This window comes from Rhynchophorus ferrugineus, unplaced genomic scaffold, assembly GCF_030347505.1.
Source record: "Rhynchophorus ferrugineus isolate W39M unplaced genomic scaffold, kcgeb_rfMv2 rfM9, whole genome shotgun sequence".
Lineage (NCBI taxonomy): Eukaryota > Metazoa > Arthropoda > Insecta > Coleoptera > Curculionidae > Rhynchophorus > Rhynchophorus ferrugineus.
Window position 1 is genome coordinate 40,327,655 of NW_027472588.1, and position 17,414 is coordinate 40,345,068.

The following is a 17,414-nucleotide window of genomic DNA, read 5'->3' on the forward strand; positions in this document are numbered from 1 at the left end:
TTAATCCGCTTTAGTATATTTAAACCTTGTATTTTTAAGTATATTATGGAGATATTGTTTTTTTATGATCTCAGTAGTTATATAAATAAAATATATTGTCTTATATTGTCATATTTAAGGCAGGAACAATGTACAATCAGAGAATATGTCATCAGTTGTCAGATTAGACAGTGTTTTCTGATGTATTTTGAAAATATTTTATCGAGGGTTTCGTGAGGCCTTCCTACAGTTATCTATAGTCTATTCAAAGTTATTTTGTATATACGTCATACAAATTTGTGACGTCAAAACGTCGCAATGTTGCCGCATCAACTCTGAGTATTAGTTCAGTTGGGATTTGATATACAACAAAATTTTAATCTAAATAAAATAATTGAACAAAAATTTTATCAAATATAATTTATTTAAATATTATAGCACATCTAAGAACTATAGTTAATTACACAGTCACAATAGTTTATAGGTTAGGGTTATAACCACTTAGCACTATTGCCTTCAAGAATTTTGCCTACGTCTGACAACCGGACGACTTTGACAGCTTTTTCGTTTACATAGGCAATACATTAAACATCTTCATGACGTATGTACAAAAAAAAACTTTGCATAGACTATGGGAGATCGTATTCTATATAGTTTTATTTTGTGCGATGTACGATGACGCTCTGCAATACTTACTGTTTTTACGTTGTGTTGGAACAGGACGTACTTCAAGTTTTTCGAACATTGGTAGCCTCTTACGTTTAGTTGTCTCTGAAAATAAACATTCTCTGTTTTAAATCTGTTTAGATTCTGACATTATAAAATGACTTTTTTGTTTTTAAACGAATCTAGTAGGAATCAAATTTGAAGCAAATCGGTTATGTTAAACTAAAGATGTCATGTCACTTTAACGTCATAATAAAGTTATTTCAAGAATTAATATAAATCCAAGAATTTCGCGAAAATTATGTATGGACATTAGGTACTTGCATATATTTTGATCGGCGATACCTATTAGTGAAAATGCGAAGAAGCGTCAAGGTAAACTTGCCATGCTTTATTATTTCTCTATAATTCTCTATGTTTCAATTAGTATTATTGTGTCATTGAGTGTACACACATGCTAATCATGGAGGACTGAAAAGACTTATGTTTCACACCATCAACCGGCTTTAGACAATCATGATGATGCTGTTCATTACATCCCAAATTTCGACTTTGCTCCAACAAGTCAATTAAAAAGTCCCCGGCCTACCGTAGTAAAATATATTTTTTTGGCAAAATTAGATTTTGTTTATTCAACATAATTCCCTTCAAGGGTTATACACTGATTATAGCGACCCTCTTTCTTTTCTTCCCAGCGAGCATTCTTTTCAAATCTGCGAACAGGAAATAGTCGCTGGGGGTCAGATCTGGAGAATACGGCGGATGAGGAAGCAATTCGCGGATGAGGAAGCATCGTTTTCGTTGACTTGTGACACGGTGCATTATCTTGGTGAAGCAGCACTTTCTTCTTCTTTAAATGCAGCCGTTTTTCTGCGATTTCGTCCTTCAAACAGTCTAATAACGCTATGTAATAGTCGCTGTTGATGGTCCTTCCTTTTTCAAGGTAGTCAATGAAAATTATTCCATGCGCATCCCAAAATACAGACGCCTTAACCTTGCCAGCCGACTGTTGCGTTTTCCCACGCTTTGGAGCGGGTTCATCGTGTGCTGTCCACTCGGATGACTGTCGATTGGACTTCGGAGTGAAATGATGGAGCCATGTTTCATCCATTGTCACATATCGATGCAAAAACTCGGGTTTATTATGCTTGATCATCTTCAAACACTGCTCCGAATCATCAAGTCGTTCAGTTTCAATTTACGGTCATTTAATATCATTTTGTGGATTTTTTAATGTTTTCGTCGGTAACAACCTCTATTGGGCGTCCACTGCGTTCACCGCATTCGGTGCTCATTTCACCACGTCTAAACTTAGCATACCAATCCTTGACGGTTGATTTTCCTGAGAAAGTATCCGGAACTTCGGCATCAGGCCAAGCTTTTGATTCAACTGTATTTTGCCCTTCAAAAAGCCGTATTTTATCAACACGCGAAATTCCTTTTTATCCATTTTCACTATAACAAAAGTTGCTTCAGTCAAAATGCTATAATTCACAAACTAATGATCCGACAGCTCTCAAATTCATACACGCATCTTTTGAGGGTTAGGGCTAATTAAAAAACATATGGATTTTATTCTAGTAGCGCCATCTATATGTCAGGCCGGCGACTTTTCAATAGACCTATTATTAATAAATTTCTTGTCACTATTTTGTTATGTTGACACACAACCACTTACCAAAGTGTGATTGGTGACTAGAACCGACACCGTAAAGTTGTTACTGGTGTCCAAGACAGCCAAGCTACCATCGTCCGCTTGAAAAACAAAGTGGTTAGAAGAAATCCAGGAAGAAGGAAGTCGCCTTGGATTTAGTTCACCCTACAAAGAAAATACATCTATATAGTATAAATTACACGTTTCTTACCATATCATTTAATCAGAAGCAATCAAATTGTTTTTATAGTGATGTCAATAGATCATACATATATAAACGATAAAAACGTATTAACTTTAGTTAGTTTGTGTGCACGTTGTTCAATCCAAAACTTGTTCACTGTTATACAGTATTACGAGGATTGCTACTTATATTTTGAGCCTTAGTAGTACTGAATATTGTTAGGCTTCTTCTAAGCCAATTGGAAGTTTGACATTTATTTAATTTTTGTATAAATCAATTTTATCATTCAAATTTTTATATCAATAGAGCACAACTTGTGTTATTTACAGTGACTTGAATATTTTTTCTTAGTGAAAAAATGGTGGAGTTAACTCGGTAATATTTTCGTGAAATGATTTTTGACGACTTTCGATCAATCGACATCAATCAACTTACATTGATTTTTAACGCTGAAATCCCACCCCGACCCACTGCAAAACGTCGATATAACGAATTTAGTCATAATAGTAGTTTGCCGAGGGACCAAAATCAGTTGTTGTACCAGAAAGTATTGATGTTGTGGGCGAGATAATATTGCAAGGCCGTGACGTGATTTACGTTGCGATTGAGTCGTGCTTGGGCATTAGTATGACAAACATTAAGTAAAAAAAAATTGTTCACGTTGGACCCCATAGAGTTTAACAAAAATATAAGAAGATGGTCGTGTTAATTGATGCAATGAAATGGTCAAAGAACTCTATGGCCAAAAAGTTCATCAACATCTACACAATCCACCTTATGGGTCTTTCCAAACGAGTCAAGCAACTGGAGAAGTACCGTTAGAATGATATAGAACAATCAGTCGCTTGCAAGAAAAGATTTGTCATCAAAAAGGCTTCGAAAGAAAAGGCAACAAAGGATAATCGTTCGTCATGACTATGACATATCGGCTGAAAGAATCACATATTTGACTGGCCAAAAGTTAGAATAGGTGATCATCTCTCACACAGTCCAGATTTGGTATGAAACGACTTTTTTGTTCCATCACATCAATAATAAATTGGGTAGCCAAAGTTTTTCTATATGTTTAGTGGTATAGTAATCTAAACTTACTATACTCAGTACTCTGTGGATTATTGAAACATAATTGAAATTGGATTTAATTAAATGACATTTAAAACATGTTAGTGAATGTTAGTTATTGAAATTGCATGTATTTTAATATGTTTTTATACACAGACATTTGTTATTTTAATTAAAGTTATATATCAAATATATTTCTGATGTTATATTGAAAATACTTTGAAATCAAGTTTTGGAAGAAAACAAATTGTGGTTGAATGTCGACCACAGGGCTATCACTACTTATAACTAAAAAACAAGATATATTATTACCTGTAAAAATTGTTCTAATTTCATTCTTTCGCCGTGCCAATAGAGAAGTTCGTCGACGTATCCAACTAAGAATATGGCAGCTACGATACCGGAAATTACTAATCCTATCACTAACAGAGAGAATATTATGGACCACCAATTATGGCCCTCATCCTCGTGTAATGCTAGCTCCTGGGGAAAGAAAAACTTGATTAGTTTAATGAACACGGTACTAATTGTGATGATGTAAATCTAGTTAATACCATGCGAATTGGAAATCATTAAGACTCCGAAAGTTTCCACATTCAATCAAAAAGAAACAGCAGGTAATCTACAGAAGCTATTTATTTAATTTATGGTTAATAGCTACAGGGATATATATATTTAACTGTATAGGAAATTTTGGAGAAATATTTCGCGACGTCCAACATCTAGATGTCGCTACTTTTAACTTATAACTTGTTTTAATCGCTATGCTAAGAGTCGCGACGGAATCTGATTGATTCTCTTCGTTTCTATGGTGGGTATATAGTTTATTTGTTTCAGGCGCCATTTTCAGTGTACCTAAGGTAAGGAACAGTGCTTTTAGAATTTTATAACGTTTTTATAAGAGATTAAGATATTAGTTCATTAGTATCTATAAGTCAGTAGTACAATATGTAAAGTAAATTATTGATATAGGTGTTGTGTAAATGCAGAGTCGTTTTCGCTCGAAGAAGTATTTGATGTCTTAAAAAAATGGTTGATAATGTTAAAAATCTCAAACTAAATGGATTATTTATCAAAGAAATGTATGATCGTTACAGAATGTTCTATTGTTGTAAGTTGGGTAAGTTTATTCATATTAATAATCATACAAAATATCAAATATTTATTTTTTTATTTTATAAATTAATCCCTTTCCGAAAGAAGCTAGCTATTCTTGGAGTAATTATTTGATAGCTGCAACTCCGGTAAAATACCGAAGTTCAAGACACTATGAATTTTGAAGCAAAGCGGTTCAGGACTTGTAGTGCTTAAATTTTATTGTCCAACTAAGAACAAGTTTGAGAGGGTTCATTTTATTAGAGAAAAAAATGGTGTAATTATCGGGACAAATATGTTGGCTTAAGGCTACTTAACCAAGATAGTCTGGAATTTTTCATTAGAGCTCATGGATTCAGGAATATACATCTTTCCTTTGGTATGTTTGAGAAAACATTTAAAGCTATCGTGATGATTAATTTTTTTTCATCTCAGCCTCAGTACGGTACGACAACACACAGTTCTGGAAGATAAGGGACGTCTCGTAATGCTGAAAATGTGGCTCTGGTGAGCGATAGTGTTGCAGAGTCTTCAGAAATATCAGTTTGAGAACGTGGTTCCCAGTTACACATTTCTGCATGCAATTTACTATTTACTGTTAACATTATTGGTCAATATTTTTTTGAAAATGACCAAGGTGTTATAGTTACTGTTACTGCTGAATGGTAACAAGACATTTTCTTGTGCCTGAAATTGAAGAGCAGGGACTAGAGGACGTGATGATGTGATTGCAACAAGATGAGGCCACAGCACACACAGCTCGTTCACCAATTCAATTATTTAACAACGTTTGCCCACAAAGACTAATTCTAATAATTCGATTAATAATTCGCGAAGTGGCGATTTAGCATGGCCAGACTTTTTATTACACTTACTTGTCTTTTGTTTGAGCAAAGTTATAGGCAATCGAAATGGTAGCGTTGTGACGTCGCCCTCTGGTGATAAGACTGGCTCTCATTTTATATATTCTCTATGTTTTGTGCTCAAAAGTCATTGTAAATTATTAGGTGAATTTTTTTTACATATACATTTGGTTTGGTTTCTATTTTTATGAAATATATTAAAACTGAAACTAAATAAACGAATATAACATGATGCATGCATCCGAAACAGGTTATATCGCGCTCATCTTCAGTGGCTGTTTACCCGAATCGAATTTTATTTTCCCTTTAATGTCGGACAAGGTAAGGCCCGTTGTTCCACCGAACCTCAGAGATAAATAAATTTCTGTTTCGGTCTCATTTTCTTTCATTCCTTTACCAGTTGCTCTCGGTAAGGGGAAAATAAAACATTATTTTTACGGTTATTTTCCCGGACGCGATTCCATACGCAGATATGTTTTCCTTCTTTATAATGATGCATGTGTTTCGGTTTCGACTTCGGAACGACGTAACGAGGGATTCGTTTCTTTGGGTTTGATTTTGGATAAATAGTCGTGTGGTACGAGGGTGGTTTAAATATGATCGAGACAAACAGTCTGACACGTTTATTTAACCTTGAAAAAATTTACAGAAATGTACTGTTTTTCTAGGTATTTTCCCTTCATTAGTTACGCATTTTGTCCATCTTTCCGGAAGTTTTTTGATGCCGGTATCGAAGGATTCCTTGGGCAACTCGGACAGCCATGTGCGCACGAACTCCTCTACCCCGTCGTCGGTGTTAAATATTTGACCTTCGAGCACTTCTTTAAGTAGTCCAAACATGTGGTAGTCACAGGGTGATAAATCCGGTCTGAGGGGGGGGGGGGGGTTCAGTAACTCCCACTCTAATTCTGATATTGTATCCTGGATTGTTATCCTGGAGAAGAATCGCACTTCGTGCTGAAATACTCCTCCGTTCCGAGCGATAAGTCGGTTTCACGTGTGCTCAGAAAGTTATAGTAGTATGCTGCATTAATGGTACATTGGGTGCGCAGGAGTGCGACGTACAGCACGCCCCGCCGGTCCCAGAACACCGTACACACAACCTTACCTGCGGACCTGATTGTCTTCGCTTTGACTGACGCCCCTTCCTCCTTATTCCACCACTCTTTAGATGACATATTACTTTCGGCAGTGTAATAATGTACCCATGTCTCCTCTGTAGTGAAGATTCGCGTTAAAACTAGTATGTACTAATTTTTTGAAAATACACTTTTCATTGAATAACTTAAAAACCAGGGCATGTATAAAAATTAATATAGCATCATCCCATTCAACATAAAATTCTTCATAATTCTTGCAAATTTGATTAAATTGTCGGGACTTTTATAGAAATGACATTAAAAAAATTAAAAATGGTTTTGTACCTCCAAAACAAAGGTACAAAACTGGAAATATTTATAACATATTCTGAGGTAACAAAAATTAAAATACGCATTAGATTGTTTCATAAATTCTAATATTTGAAATATATGACATTAAGAAAAATCCACTTATTTTTCATCGAATAAATGGAAAACTAAGACTTGGTTCCATGACTAAAATGTTTTCTTTATGTTAACACCCAGTCGTACCCTTCACTTCCAACACTCTAGTAGTAAAAATACTGTCCGATTCAGCAGAAAATTATTTATAATACCAGTAATTTTCATTAATTTGTCATTACTTGTACGGAATTAGCAGCAAAATTCACGAAAATGGCAAAAAATCGCAAATATTTATATATGACAAATGTGCCAACATTTTGTGCCTCTCAAATAAAGATAAAACTATCGAAATATATGTATTGTGAGGGGAAAAGGATGAAAATCCACGTTAAATTGTTTCAAAATATGTATTTTTTAAGATATGCGACCTAAACTAATATGTACTCATTTTTTGAAAATACACTTTTCATTGAATAACTTAAAAACTAACGGATGTATAAAAATTAATATAGCACCATCCCATTCAACATAAAATTCTTCATAATTCTTGGAAATTTAATTAAATTGTCGGGGCTCTTATAGAAAAGACATCAGCCAGGAAATTATATCTTCTTCTTTAACATAGAAATATTTAATACGTTTATTCTCTAGAGGTATCTCATATAATAAAAACAAGTAAGATAAATACGTTATTCCAAATAAACTACAATAAAAATATCATACATAGAAAACCATGTTACCATTGATCAAATAAAAGCACATAGGAAGACAGCTATGTACGTAACATGAAAATATAAAATATTTTAAATCGAGAGCAACGCCCTGGATAAGACTATTTCGACATAGAAATATCGTCAACACATATGGCTCTAAATATAGTAGATGTAGGGAAATACAATATCGGCAAAATGTGATATGCCAAATTTCAATTTGCCAGACCGTCCACGTATATTTTAATAAACCAATTTCGATGTATTATAAAGGATCATACGGTTTTCTGAAATAAAAATAATGAATCTATATGTCGGTGGTCCATTCTTTGTCTAGATTATCGAATATACACTGTTAGTTGCCGATAAGACCATTAATTTGCTAACTCGAACCATCAAGTGTTCGGATACACTTTGATCAGCGGTACCTGTTGGTCAAATCGCGTAGTGTCAAAGGAAACTACATAACCTAACTATTAAGTTCAATAGTTTTGTTATTTATCTACATAACTACCAAGAAAGGGAATTATAAAACTCACCAACCAAACATACTAAGAGACCAGTTTGGGTTTATTAACAAGCATTCAACAATTGACCGAATCCATAAAATAACAGATGTTATTAAAAAAGTACGCTCAGCTGTATTCTTAGATGTAGCACAAGCCTTCGATAAGATTGGGCATTAAGATCTTGTTCATAAACTACAGAAAGTGTTGCCAAAACAACACACCGAACTATTTAAATCATACATTACAACCAGAATGTTTAGAATCGAACAAGAAGAAGCTTACTCCACAATAAAAGAAGTTAAAGCAGATGTACCACAAGGAAGTGTACTGGTACCAATGCTTTATCTACTCTACACTTCTGATATATCGCAAATGGAGAATATTACGATGGCTACATTTGCTGATGATACTGCGATTATAGCTGTCGGAGACAATAGTGAATGAACCTCACGAAAATTACAACAGGCAAGTGACAAAATAAATAATTGGACACAAGCTTGGAAAATAACAATTAATGAAAGTAAATCTGTGCATGTGCAGTTTACCTACAAACATAGCGTACAAGCTATTTTTGAAAAACGTTAAAAAAATATGGGATATAGTTTACAAAAAAGTTTGTGTTTATATCCAAAGATAATAATAGTTTTCTAAACACTTACGTAGACAGTAAGTGTTGTAATGCTACAAAGACGGCGTAAAGACTGAAGGATATTGTTTTTTTTAACAGATGTTAAATTAGAAATATGATTTCTCATTTATGTACTAATTAATGAAATATAATAATAATTATAACAATAAGACTAAATAACATTTAGCTTACATTTTTGATTTCACATGGACCTCTATGAACTATCCCACACTGAGTACAACTAATTTTGAATTTTCCTTGAGAAACCACACTTATTCTCGGCATCAATTGTCTAAAACTCAAATCCTGATCGTTGTCACTGAGGTTATGCGATCTTTCGCCGGTCTTGGTAAGCTCCATCTTGGTATATCGTTCAGAGCTTGTCCGGAACTAAAATAATACCTTTACGGTAGCCAGCATTTTAACTAATACTAATTATAACATGTCAGGTTCAACAGTGATGTGTGTAAATGAACGCCTCAGAAGCGAGCGAGATATTTCCGCCAGTGGTGTAACGGTCGCTAGTATTGGAAAAGGTAAAATCGCTGGCGGTGTTCCCTGGAGACTGATAAATCGACTTTTCAGGACTCTTTTTCTTGTATTCGTCCACTAGTTGCATTCGATGGTGAAAGAAGTATTAAAATTGGTTTTGTATTGTTGCAATTTCGATTTTTTTTTCATTTTATTGCAAGTAACGTTTCAATTGAAAAGTCCCCGGCCTACCATAGTAAAACACATTTTTTTGGCAAAATTAGTTTTTTTATTCAACATAATTCCCTTCAAGGGTAATACACTAATTATAGCGGCCGTCCAACTTTTCGATGCCATTTTTGTAGTACGCTTCCCAGAATACGGTGCATAGGAAGCAACTCGAAGCCCAATTCATGGATTTTTGCTATCGTTTTCAGTGACTTGTGAAACTGTGCATTGTCTTGGTGAAGCAGTACTTTTTCTTCCATAACGGTCCCATAACGATATGCAATAGTCGCTGTTGATGGTCCTTCCTTTATCAAGGTAGACCCAAATACAGACGACACAACCTTGCCAGCCGACAGTTTTCTCACGCTTTGGAGCGGGTTTATCGTGTACACTCCACTCGGAGGACTGTCGATTGTACTTGAAATGATGGAGCGATGATTCATTGTCACATATCTATGCAAAAACTCGGGTTTATTACGCTTGATCATCTTCAAACACTGCTCCGAATCATCAACTCGTCGTTGTTTTTGGTCAAAAGTGAGCTCTCGTGGCAGGCACTTGGAACAAACCTTCCTCATACACAAATATTCGTTAATGATATGATGTACACGTTCAGTTGATATCTTTAGAGGGTCTACTATGTCATTCAATTTCAATTTACAGTTACTCAAAATCATTTTGTGGATTTTTTAAATCTTTTCGTCGGTAACAACCTCTTTTGGGCGTCCGCTGCGTTCACCGTCTTCGGTGCTCATTTCATCACATCTAAACTTAGCAAACCAATCCTTGATGGTTGATTTTCCTGGAGCAGTGTCCGGAAACTCTACATCAAACCAAGTTTCTGCTTCAACTGTATTTTTCCCTTTAAAAAATAAGATTTTATAAACGCGCGAAATTTCCTTTTTATCCATTTTTTTCACAATAACAAAAGTTGCTTCGCTCAAAATGATATAATTCACAAACTAATGATCCGACAGCTGTCAAATTTATACACGTATCTTTTGAGGATTAGGGCTAGCTAAAAACATATGGATTTAATATTAGTAAGGCCATCTATGTGTCAGGCCGGGGACTTTCAATTGACCTGTTATTTCAAAACCATATAACTTCATATACACTTTAAACAGTTTACAGGAAAATAACAGTTCCCTCATTGTATAACTTCAAGTTTCTAGAAAACTGGTTTTGACCAAATCACTTTTGCAACTTCCTTCGGTATCCAGTTTAAAAAAAAGTGTAAATGGTGGTTCAGAACTGTTTTATGGGGAATGTTTAGTTCCATAACGATGTCTCCAGAAGGAATATATCTGTCTGCCTGTGTGATTTATTAATTTAATCAATTGGTGGATCACAGCCACGTCTAAGAGAGTCATCTTTAATATCGAAAATTCTAAACAAACAAAGTAACAAAAACAAGCTTATTTAGCTACCAAACCAAACCAAACTGAATTTCTGATAGTGGGGTTCACTTAAGCACTTATCACCGTATATATCTCGTAATTTTCATTATCAGCATTTATTTTCATTTAGCATTTCAAACCGCAATATCTTTATGTATAAAATGTTCCACGGATTGTTGTTTTTCAAAGACTTTCTAGTTTGCCTTCATTGAATAAGTATCACTAAATATAGGCGACTTTAAAACCATCTATTTCGAAACATTTAAATTATTCCATCTCTAATATTATGATGTTAAAAAAGGAATGCAGCAAGTAATGATATTCTGGAAATCTGATTGAAGTAGATTTTATTCTAAAATATGTAGTATTTTCGATCATTTACTACAACATTATCACTATACATGTTATTGCAAAGTAAATACGTAAATAAAAAAAATAATTTTTCTTATAGACTTTTTGGTGCTTTATTGGACACTTGATTAGGAAATATTTAGATTGGTAACATCAGAAATTTCAGAGAGCAACATTTTCGAACTCACTAGATAAATATGTGGATTTCTGCATAAAGTATGTAGTATTTTCGATTCACCACAAGTTTCTGTTTTCTAGCACTTCAAATGATAACAATATTCAGCTGATTAGGTGCTTAACAATACCGCTCTACATGTTATTGCACTGTATTTTCTAATACAACATTTCAGGGAATATTTTCTAAGTGAAAAATAACTCCTTCTATAACTACATACTCAAGTACTTTAAGTTAACAAGAAGTTGTTTAAAACAAATATATCTATTTTTACATCTCAAATGAACTGATGAGAACCATTAAGAAATAATGTTGAACTATAAAAGTTCAAATCCACTATTTCCAAACAATAAACAACTAATTAACAGAATTTTTGCTGAATATGATCTCATCTACGATACTGACCTGAGGCTTAAGTCACGTTAAACGGTCTAAATAAACATTTCATTATGGACGATAAACTTGAAAATTGAAGGCACTAAAAATAGTTCGAGTTGTTTGCGGTTATTCGGATGCTATACTCTTATTTAATTTGGCGTTCATTTGATTTTTTAAGATGGAAAAATCAGCAATAACATTCGGGTTGATTGGCTTAATCGAAATGTGGAATAAATGAGTTTCTAAATATATCATATGTCCGAATGACAAGTAATGTATTTAATAAAATAAAAATGAGATTTTGAGAAAGTGAGGATTGTTTCAATCCACTAGACATTTCAAGAACATTTGATAGTGTTTTTTTTTTTGTTTTTAAGTACAAACTTACGTATTTATTCTATTTTATGTTATCATTTTTCATCGTCATGTCATATTTGTTTTAAATATATTGATTCTCTTGCAACCATAGTTCGGTAATCAGTAAATGGACATATGATCCTTTCATTTTACATTTCACACATTGGCAGGTACTACTACTTCTAGTATCGGGCTTATAACAAAGGGCATATAAAAGTCTGAAAAATCAAATTTATGATTACAAAACTAACTCTATATTTTAGTAGGAGTTCCCCCGACTTCAATAGACTGACTCTAATGATCCCCAATATATGCTATCACTATAATATCTTCACTTGGTGAATGATATTTTCCAAGTTTATGTCATTAAGTTACGTGAATAGAGGGTGTTAAATATGACGAATAAGGCCAATTTTGAACCACACTGAGCTTTATCTGGTGGTGAATATTGAGATAATATATTATCTTGTTTTCGTGAATAGGATCTTTCTATATTTTTGGAGATAATCTACAAGTAAAAATGTTCTAACATCCCAGAATAGACAGTGAGAGCCTCTGGATATAATTACGAACTGGTTAATGACGAAAAGCCTTTCACTTCACGTGAACTCATTGTTAATATATTATTATGGATGTTAAGTATTTTGAAGATGTAAGAATAGTATAAAACAAATCTCTATATACGAATACAGTTTGGTTAAAATAAACTATCAGCTTCTAGCATTAAAGAAGCCAAAGAAAATATTTTCCAGTTTGTAGTCTATTTGTGGATATTGTTGTCTGTTATTTGTGATCTTTTGATAGCTATATACAGAAATATGCCTTTTGCCATGATGACTACGTCCCCGCCAAATGTTCTAAGTACTGCTTTTTTGTTGCTAGGATATCAGCAGCATTGAGCTGATACAGGAGCGTTACCAGGACACTAATTTGATGAGATTTTTTATATGACTTTTCTTCTGAAAAATACTACTCCAGCAATTGACATTTTTTCAGCGACAAAAATATTCCTATCTTTTCGGGTACTTTCAAACGTCTTTTCAATAACCTGTTTTACTCTACTCTGGTGAACTTGATGGATTGTTGAGTAATGATTTCGAAATCCGAATTAGAAATCTGCTGGTTTTATAGACGGTTTAGAATTTTGCATAGCTTACATTCTTTTATTTAACATATCTTAGTGAGTCTTTTTATACACTAATATTATTAAAATAATTAGTAAACTAAAGTGTACATTTTCAAAAAAAAACTTGTATGGAAAACTTGGAAAGGATGGCTCAGTCCTTCTTCTTTTTTTTTTTTCTTTTTTTGTTTTTCTTATTCTTATTCTTTTTATGATCTTTGGAATTTTATAGCAATAGCACATTATGATAAAAACAAATAGCTCATTAATGTTAACTTACTAGTTTGTGGTAAATAATAAAGAAAATTGTCAAATAACTGATAATTAATATTAAATTAATAACTACCAGTAAGTATAATCTGTAATTCACATTATTTTCAACGAGTATAACATTTTTAGAGAATATTTTTGCTCTTTTTGTGCATCGGAGCTAGATAACGAGAGTAAAAACTAGGAAAATATTATGGAAAGCGATTTTCCCATTCTGCTCGAGATCAAGCCCGAATAAAAAGACGCTGGTAAAGTAGCAGGAACATTTCTGTCGTACGTGATTCCTATCTTAAGCGGAAAAAATGCTCGCGCAGGGCCGCGAATGCGTCTTGAATATTAAGACGGTTTAACCGAACCTGAAAGGGGGATTCCGATTCGAACGAAAATTAGCCGACAACTGCCGTAATAGTCGGCACGTAATTTGACGATGTGAGGCGGCGTAGATGTTTTCCGTCTTTTTGTTGCGTCGACCTCTGACCAGAAGCGGAGTTAACGCGTCGACAGCGTCCTCTGAACGGTTTCCGATGCTTTTGCTCGAATTGTCTCGACACAGTGGAAAGTTCGTAAAGCGTATTAAAACTGAATACAGTCTATACAAAGTAGCAGTAAACTAACGTCAACAATATGTATAAAGTATTGTATATTGCCGTGTGTATTCGTTCCAATACCAGACAATATTTTACTTCTCATTTTATTCCAGTTGAGAAGACATACCAGTAAAATGCGTAAGTATTTTTAAGGTATTGGTACTATTGAATATTAAGCTGTTGGGGTTTTTATTGGAAATATTTTTATAGTATTGTAGCTGCACTGAATATTAGTGTGGGCACCGGAATAACGAAAATCACTGAAATGAAAGTATCTACATACCTTGATATTATCTCTAATCAAGTGTTTTCATATTTTTATAACATTTTTGTTTCATTATTATGTTAAGTTAAGTGAATTGATGTATTTATAGAGATTGGTATTTAATATTTACTTCTTTGAGGATAAAGGCTGGTTTATGTTAACACTTACTTATTTTTGCTGTTAAGCTTCACATGATTGACGTCACAAGATAAAAAAGAAACTTAAACATATGCCTCGTGCCTTCACCGTAGGTTTAAACCACTAGAGGTTCGGAGAAGAGAGATTTTTAATTTTGTAAGAGATTGTAGGTTATGTTTTTTCTCTTCATGTATACGTTCCAGGAAATTTGCTTTTACAATGTCATTTTTACAACATTAAGGTAAAAAAATGATCTGTTTAAATGGGCTCGAAACAAAATAATTATTCTCCAAGATGTAATGGTTCAAATAATTTAATAATTTAACAATTTTCCAAAAAATTCTGCTCTAGAGCAGAAACGGTTTTTGAAATTAAACAATGTTAAACGTGATAAACTGAACAATTACCAATCATAACAATGCATACTTATGACTAGTGGAATCAGTTACACAAACCGGAAAATAATTAACGACACACCAAGTAATTAAAAAAATATTAAGCATTTGTTCTTAGGAAAATATATGAAACGAAACAAGCGCTAATTGTTCGACAAAAAAACCACAAACCGTTAATTATTTTCATTAAATAACCCTCAACACAGCAAAAACCGAAAATATTGTAACATATCCAAGTACTAACATATACTAATCCTTTAAAATAAGTACAGTTATCACTTTTAAAGGCTTATATAAAAAATATATTTAATTTTTTGAAAAAATATCAAGAAAATATCCGCTGAAAATAAAATCTTGAAATTGAATATCGAAAATATCGAAAATATTGATATATCGATATATCTATATTTTTTCGGCATCCCTATTGTATACATTCAAAACATAAAGAACAGTGAATCAGCGAGCACGTTATTTAACAGAATAATTGCGTGTAAATAGAATTTCCATTTAAATAACCAGCGACCTTTAGAGAAACACTCTCCGGTAAGTTTCCTTTTAATAACCTCTAATTTTTGGTTTAGCGGTTTTACTAAATCATACAGGCTGTTAAAGTCGACCGTATAAGGAATGAATGCAGCCGAGTATAATAATGCGAAGAAATGTTCGTGTTTGGAAAAACTAGGCTAATAGATGTAATCAGTTAATTGGTACTGAATGCAAATAACACTGTTTTAATGGAGACCTTATAGGCTTAAACTCGTATCACTTAATTTTAATAAAAATACAGTAATTTATCAGAATATTTAAACATGACGACCATTTATTTTTTACAAATTATTCTCTAATATTTTAATGTATCTAAATGCGTCGAACTAGTCGATAGTCAAGAAAGTAGCAACTGAAAATAGCAACAACTGCTACTTTAAATGCAACAGGTCCATTGAAAAGTCCCCGGCATGACACATAGATGGCGCAACTAGAATTAAATACATATGTTTTTTAGTTAGCTCTAAAAGATACGTGTATAAATTTGACAGTTGTCGGAACACTAGTTTGTGAATACTAGCATTTTGAGTGAGACAACTTTTGTTTTTCTGAAAAAAATGGATAAAAAGGAATTTCGTGTGTTTGATAAAATATTACTTTTTGAAGGGTAAAATACAGTTGAAAGAAAGAACAAACTTGGCTTGATGCCGAGTTCCTGGATACGACCCCAGGAGAATCAACCACCAAGGATTGGTATGCTAAGTTTGAATGTGGTGAAATGAGCACCGAAGACGGTGAACGCAGTGGACGCCCAGAAGGGGTTGTTACCGACGAAAACATAAAAAAATCCGCACAATGATTTTGAATGACCGTAAATTGAAATGTAATGAAATAGCAGACACTCTAAAAGAGATCAACTGAACGTGTACATCATATCATTCACGAATATTTGGGTATGAGAAATCTCTGTGCAAAGTGGGTGCCGCGCAAGCTCACTTTTGACCAAAATCATCGACGAGTTGATGATTCGGAGCAGTATATGAAGATGATCCGGCGTAATAAACGCGAGTTTTTGCGTCGATATGTGACAATGGATGAAACATGGCTCCATTATTTCACTCCGAAGTCTAATCGACAGTCATCCAAGTGGACTGCACACGCTGAGTCCGCTCTAAAGCGCGGGGAAACGCAATAGTCAGCTGGCGAGGTTATGGCGTCTGTATTTTGGGATGCGCATGTAAAAATTTTCATTGACTACCTTGAAAAAGGAAGGACCATCAAGAGCGACCATTACATAGTGTTATTGGACCGTTTAATTGGAAAATATAGCCGAAAACGTCCGCATTTGAAGAAAAAGAAAATGCTGCTTCACCAAGATAATGCACCGTGTCACAAGTCAGTGAAACGATGGCAAAAATCGATGAATTGGGCTTCGAATTGCTTCCTCATCCACCGTATTCTCCAGATCGGGCCTCCAGCGACTATTTCCTGTCCTCAGATCTAGAAATTTTCGTCGAATGAAGAGGGGATCGTCGAAACTGAGGCCTATTTTGAAGCAAAGGACAAATAGTACTACAAAAATGGTATCGAAAAGTTGGAGGGTCGCTATAATCAGTGTGTCACCCTTGAAGGGAATTATGTTGAATAAAAAAAAACTAATTTTGCCAAAAAATGTGTTTTACTATGGTAGGCCGGGGTAAAAAGTCCCTAAGTAATTAACCTGTTAAATATAACAGTAATAACTTGTTTTTTTTTTATATTATCCCATTTATTGCAATAAAATATGTGCAATATTGCATATTCGAAGATGATAATGCGCTCATACACGCAGCCAAAAAAAGTTCAGTCGTGATGTGAGTGCCATCAGAATGATCAAACGTATTCCCTGATCGGACAATCGTCAGGCCTCAACAGAATTAAACAATTATGGGGAATTTTGTAGCAGAGAGTGAAGAG

At 33.9% G+C, this 17,414-nt stretch overlaps 1 protein-coding gene across 2 annotated transcripts in view; it reads right to left on the bottom strand.

The window, feature by feature from the left end:
* The window catches only part of LOC143202984 (inactive dipeptidyl peptidase 10), a 94,679-nt gene that overhangs the window by 52,252 nt on the left and 25,013 nt on the right, over positions 1 to 17,414 (bottom strand). For both annotated transcript variants that reach the window (XM_076415031.1, XM_076415032.1), the window contains exons 3-5: positions 3,858 to 4,028; positions 2,324 to 2,464; positions 676 to 750 (exon numbers count right to left, since the gene is read on the bottom strand). In XM_076415031.1, the coding sequence (XP_076271146.1) occupies positions 676 to 750; positions 2,324 to 2,464; positions 3,858 to 4,028 (387 nt within the window). The remainder of the gene's footprint in view (positions 1 to 675; positions 751 to 2,323; positions 2,465 to 3,857; positions 4,029 to 17,414) is intronic.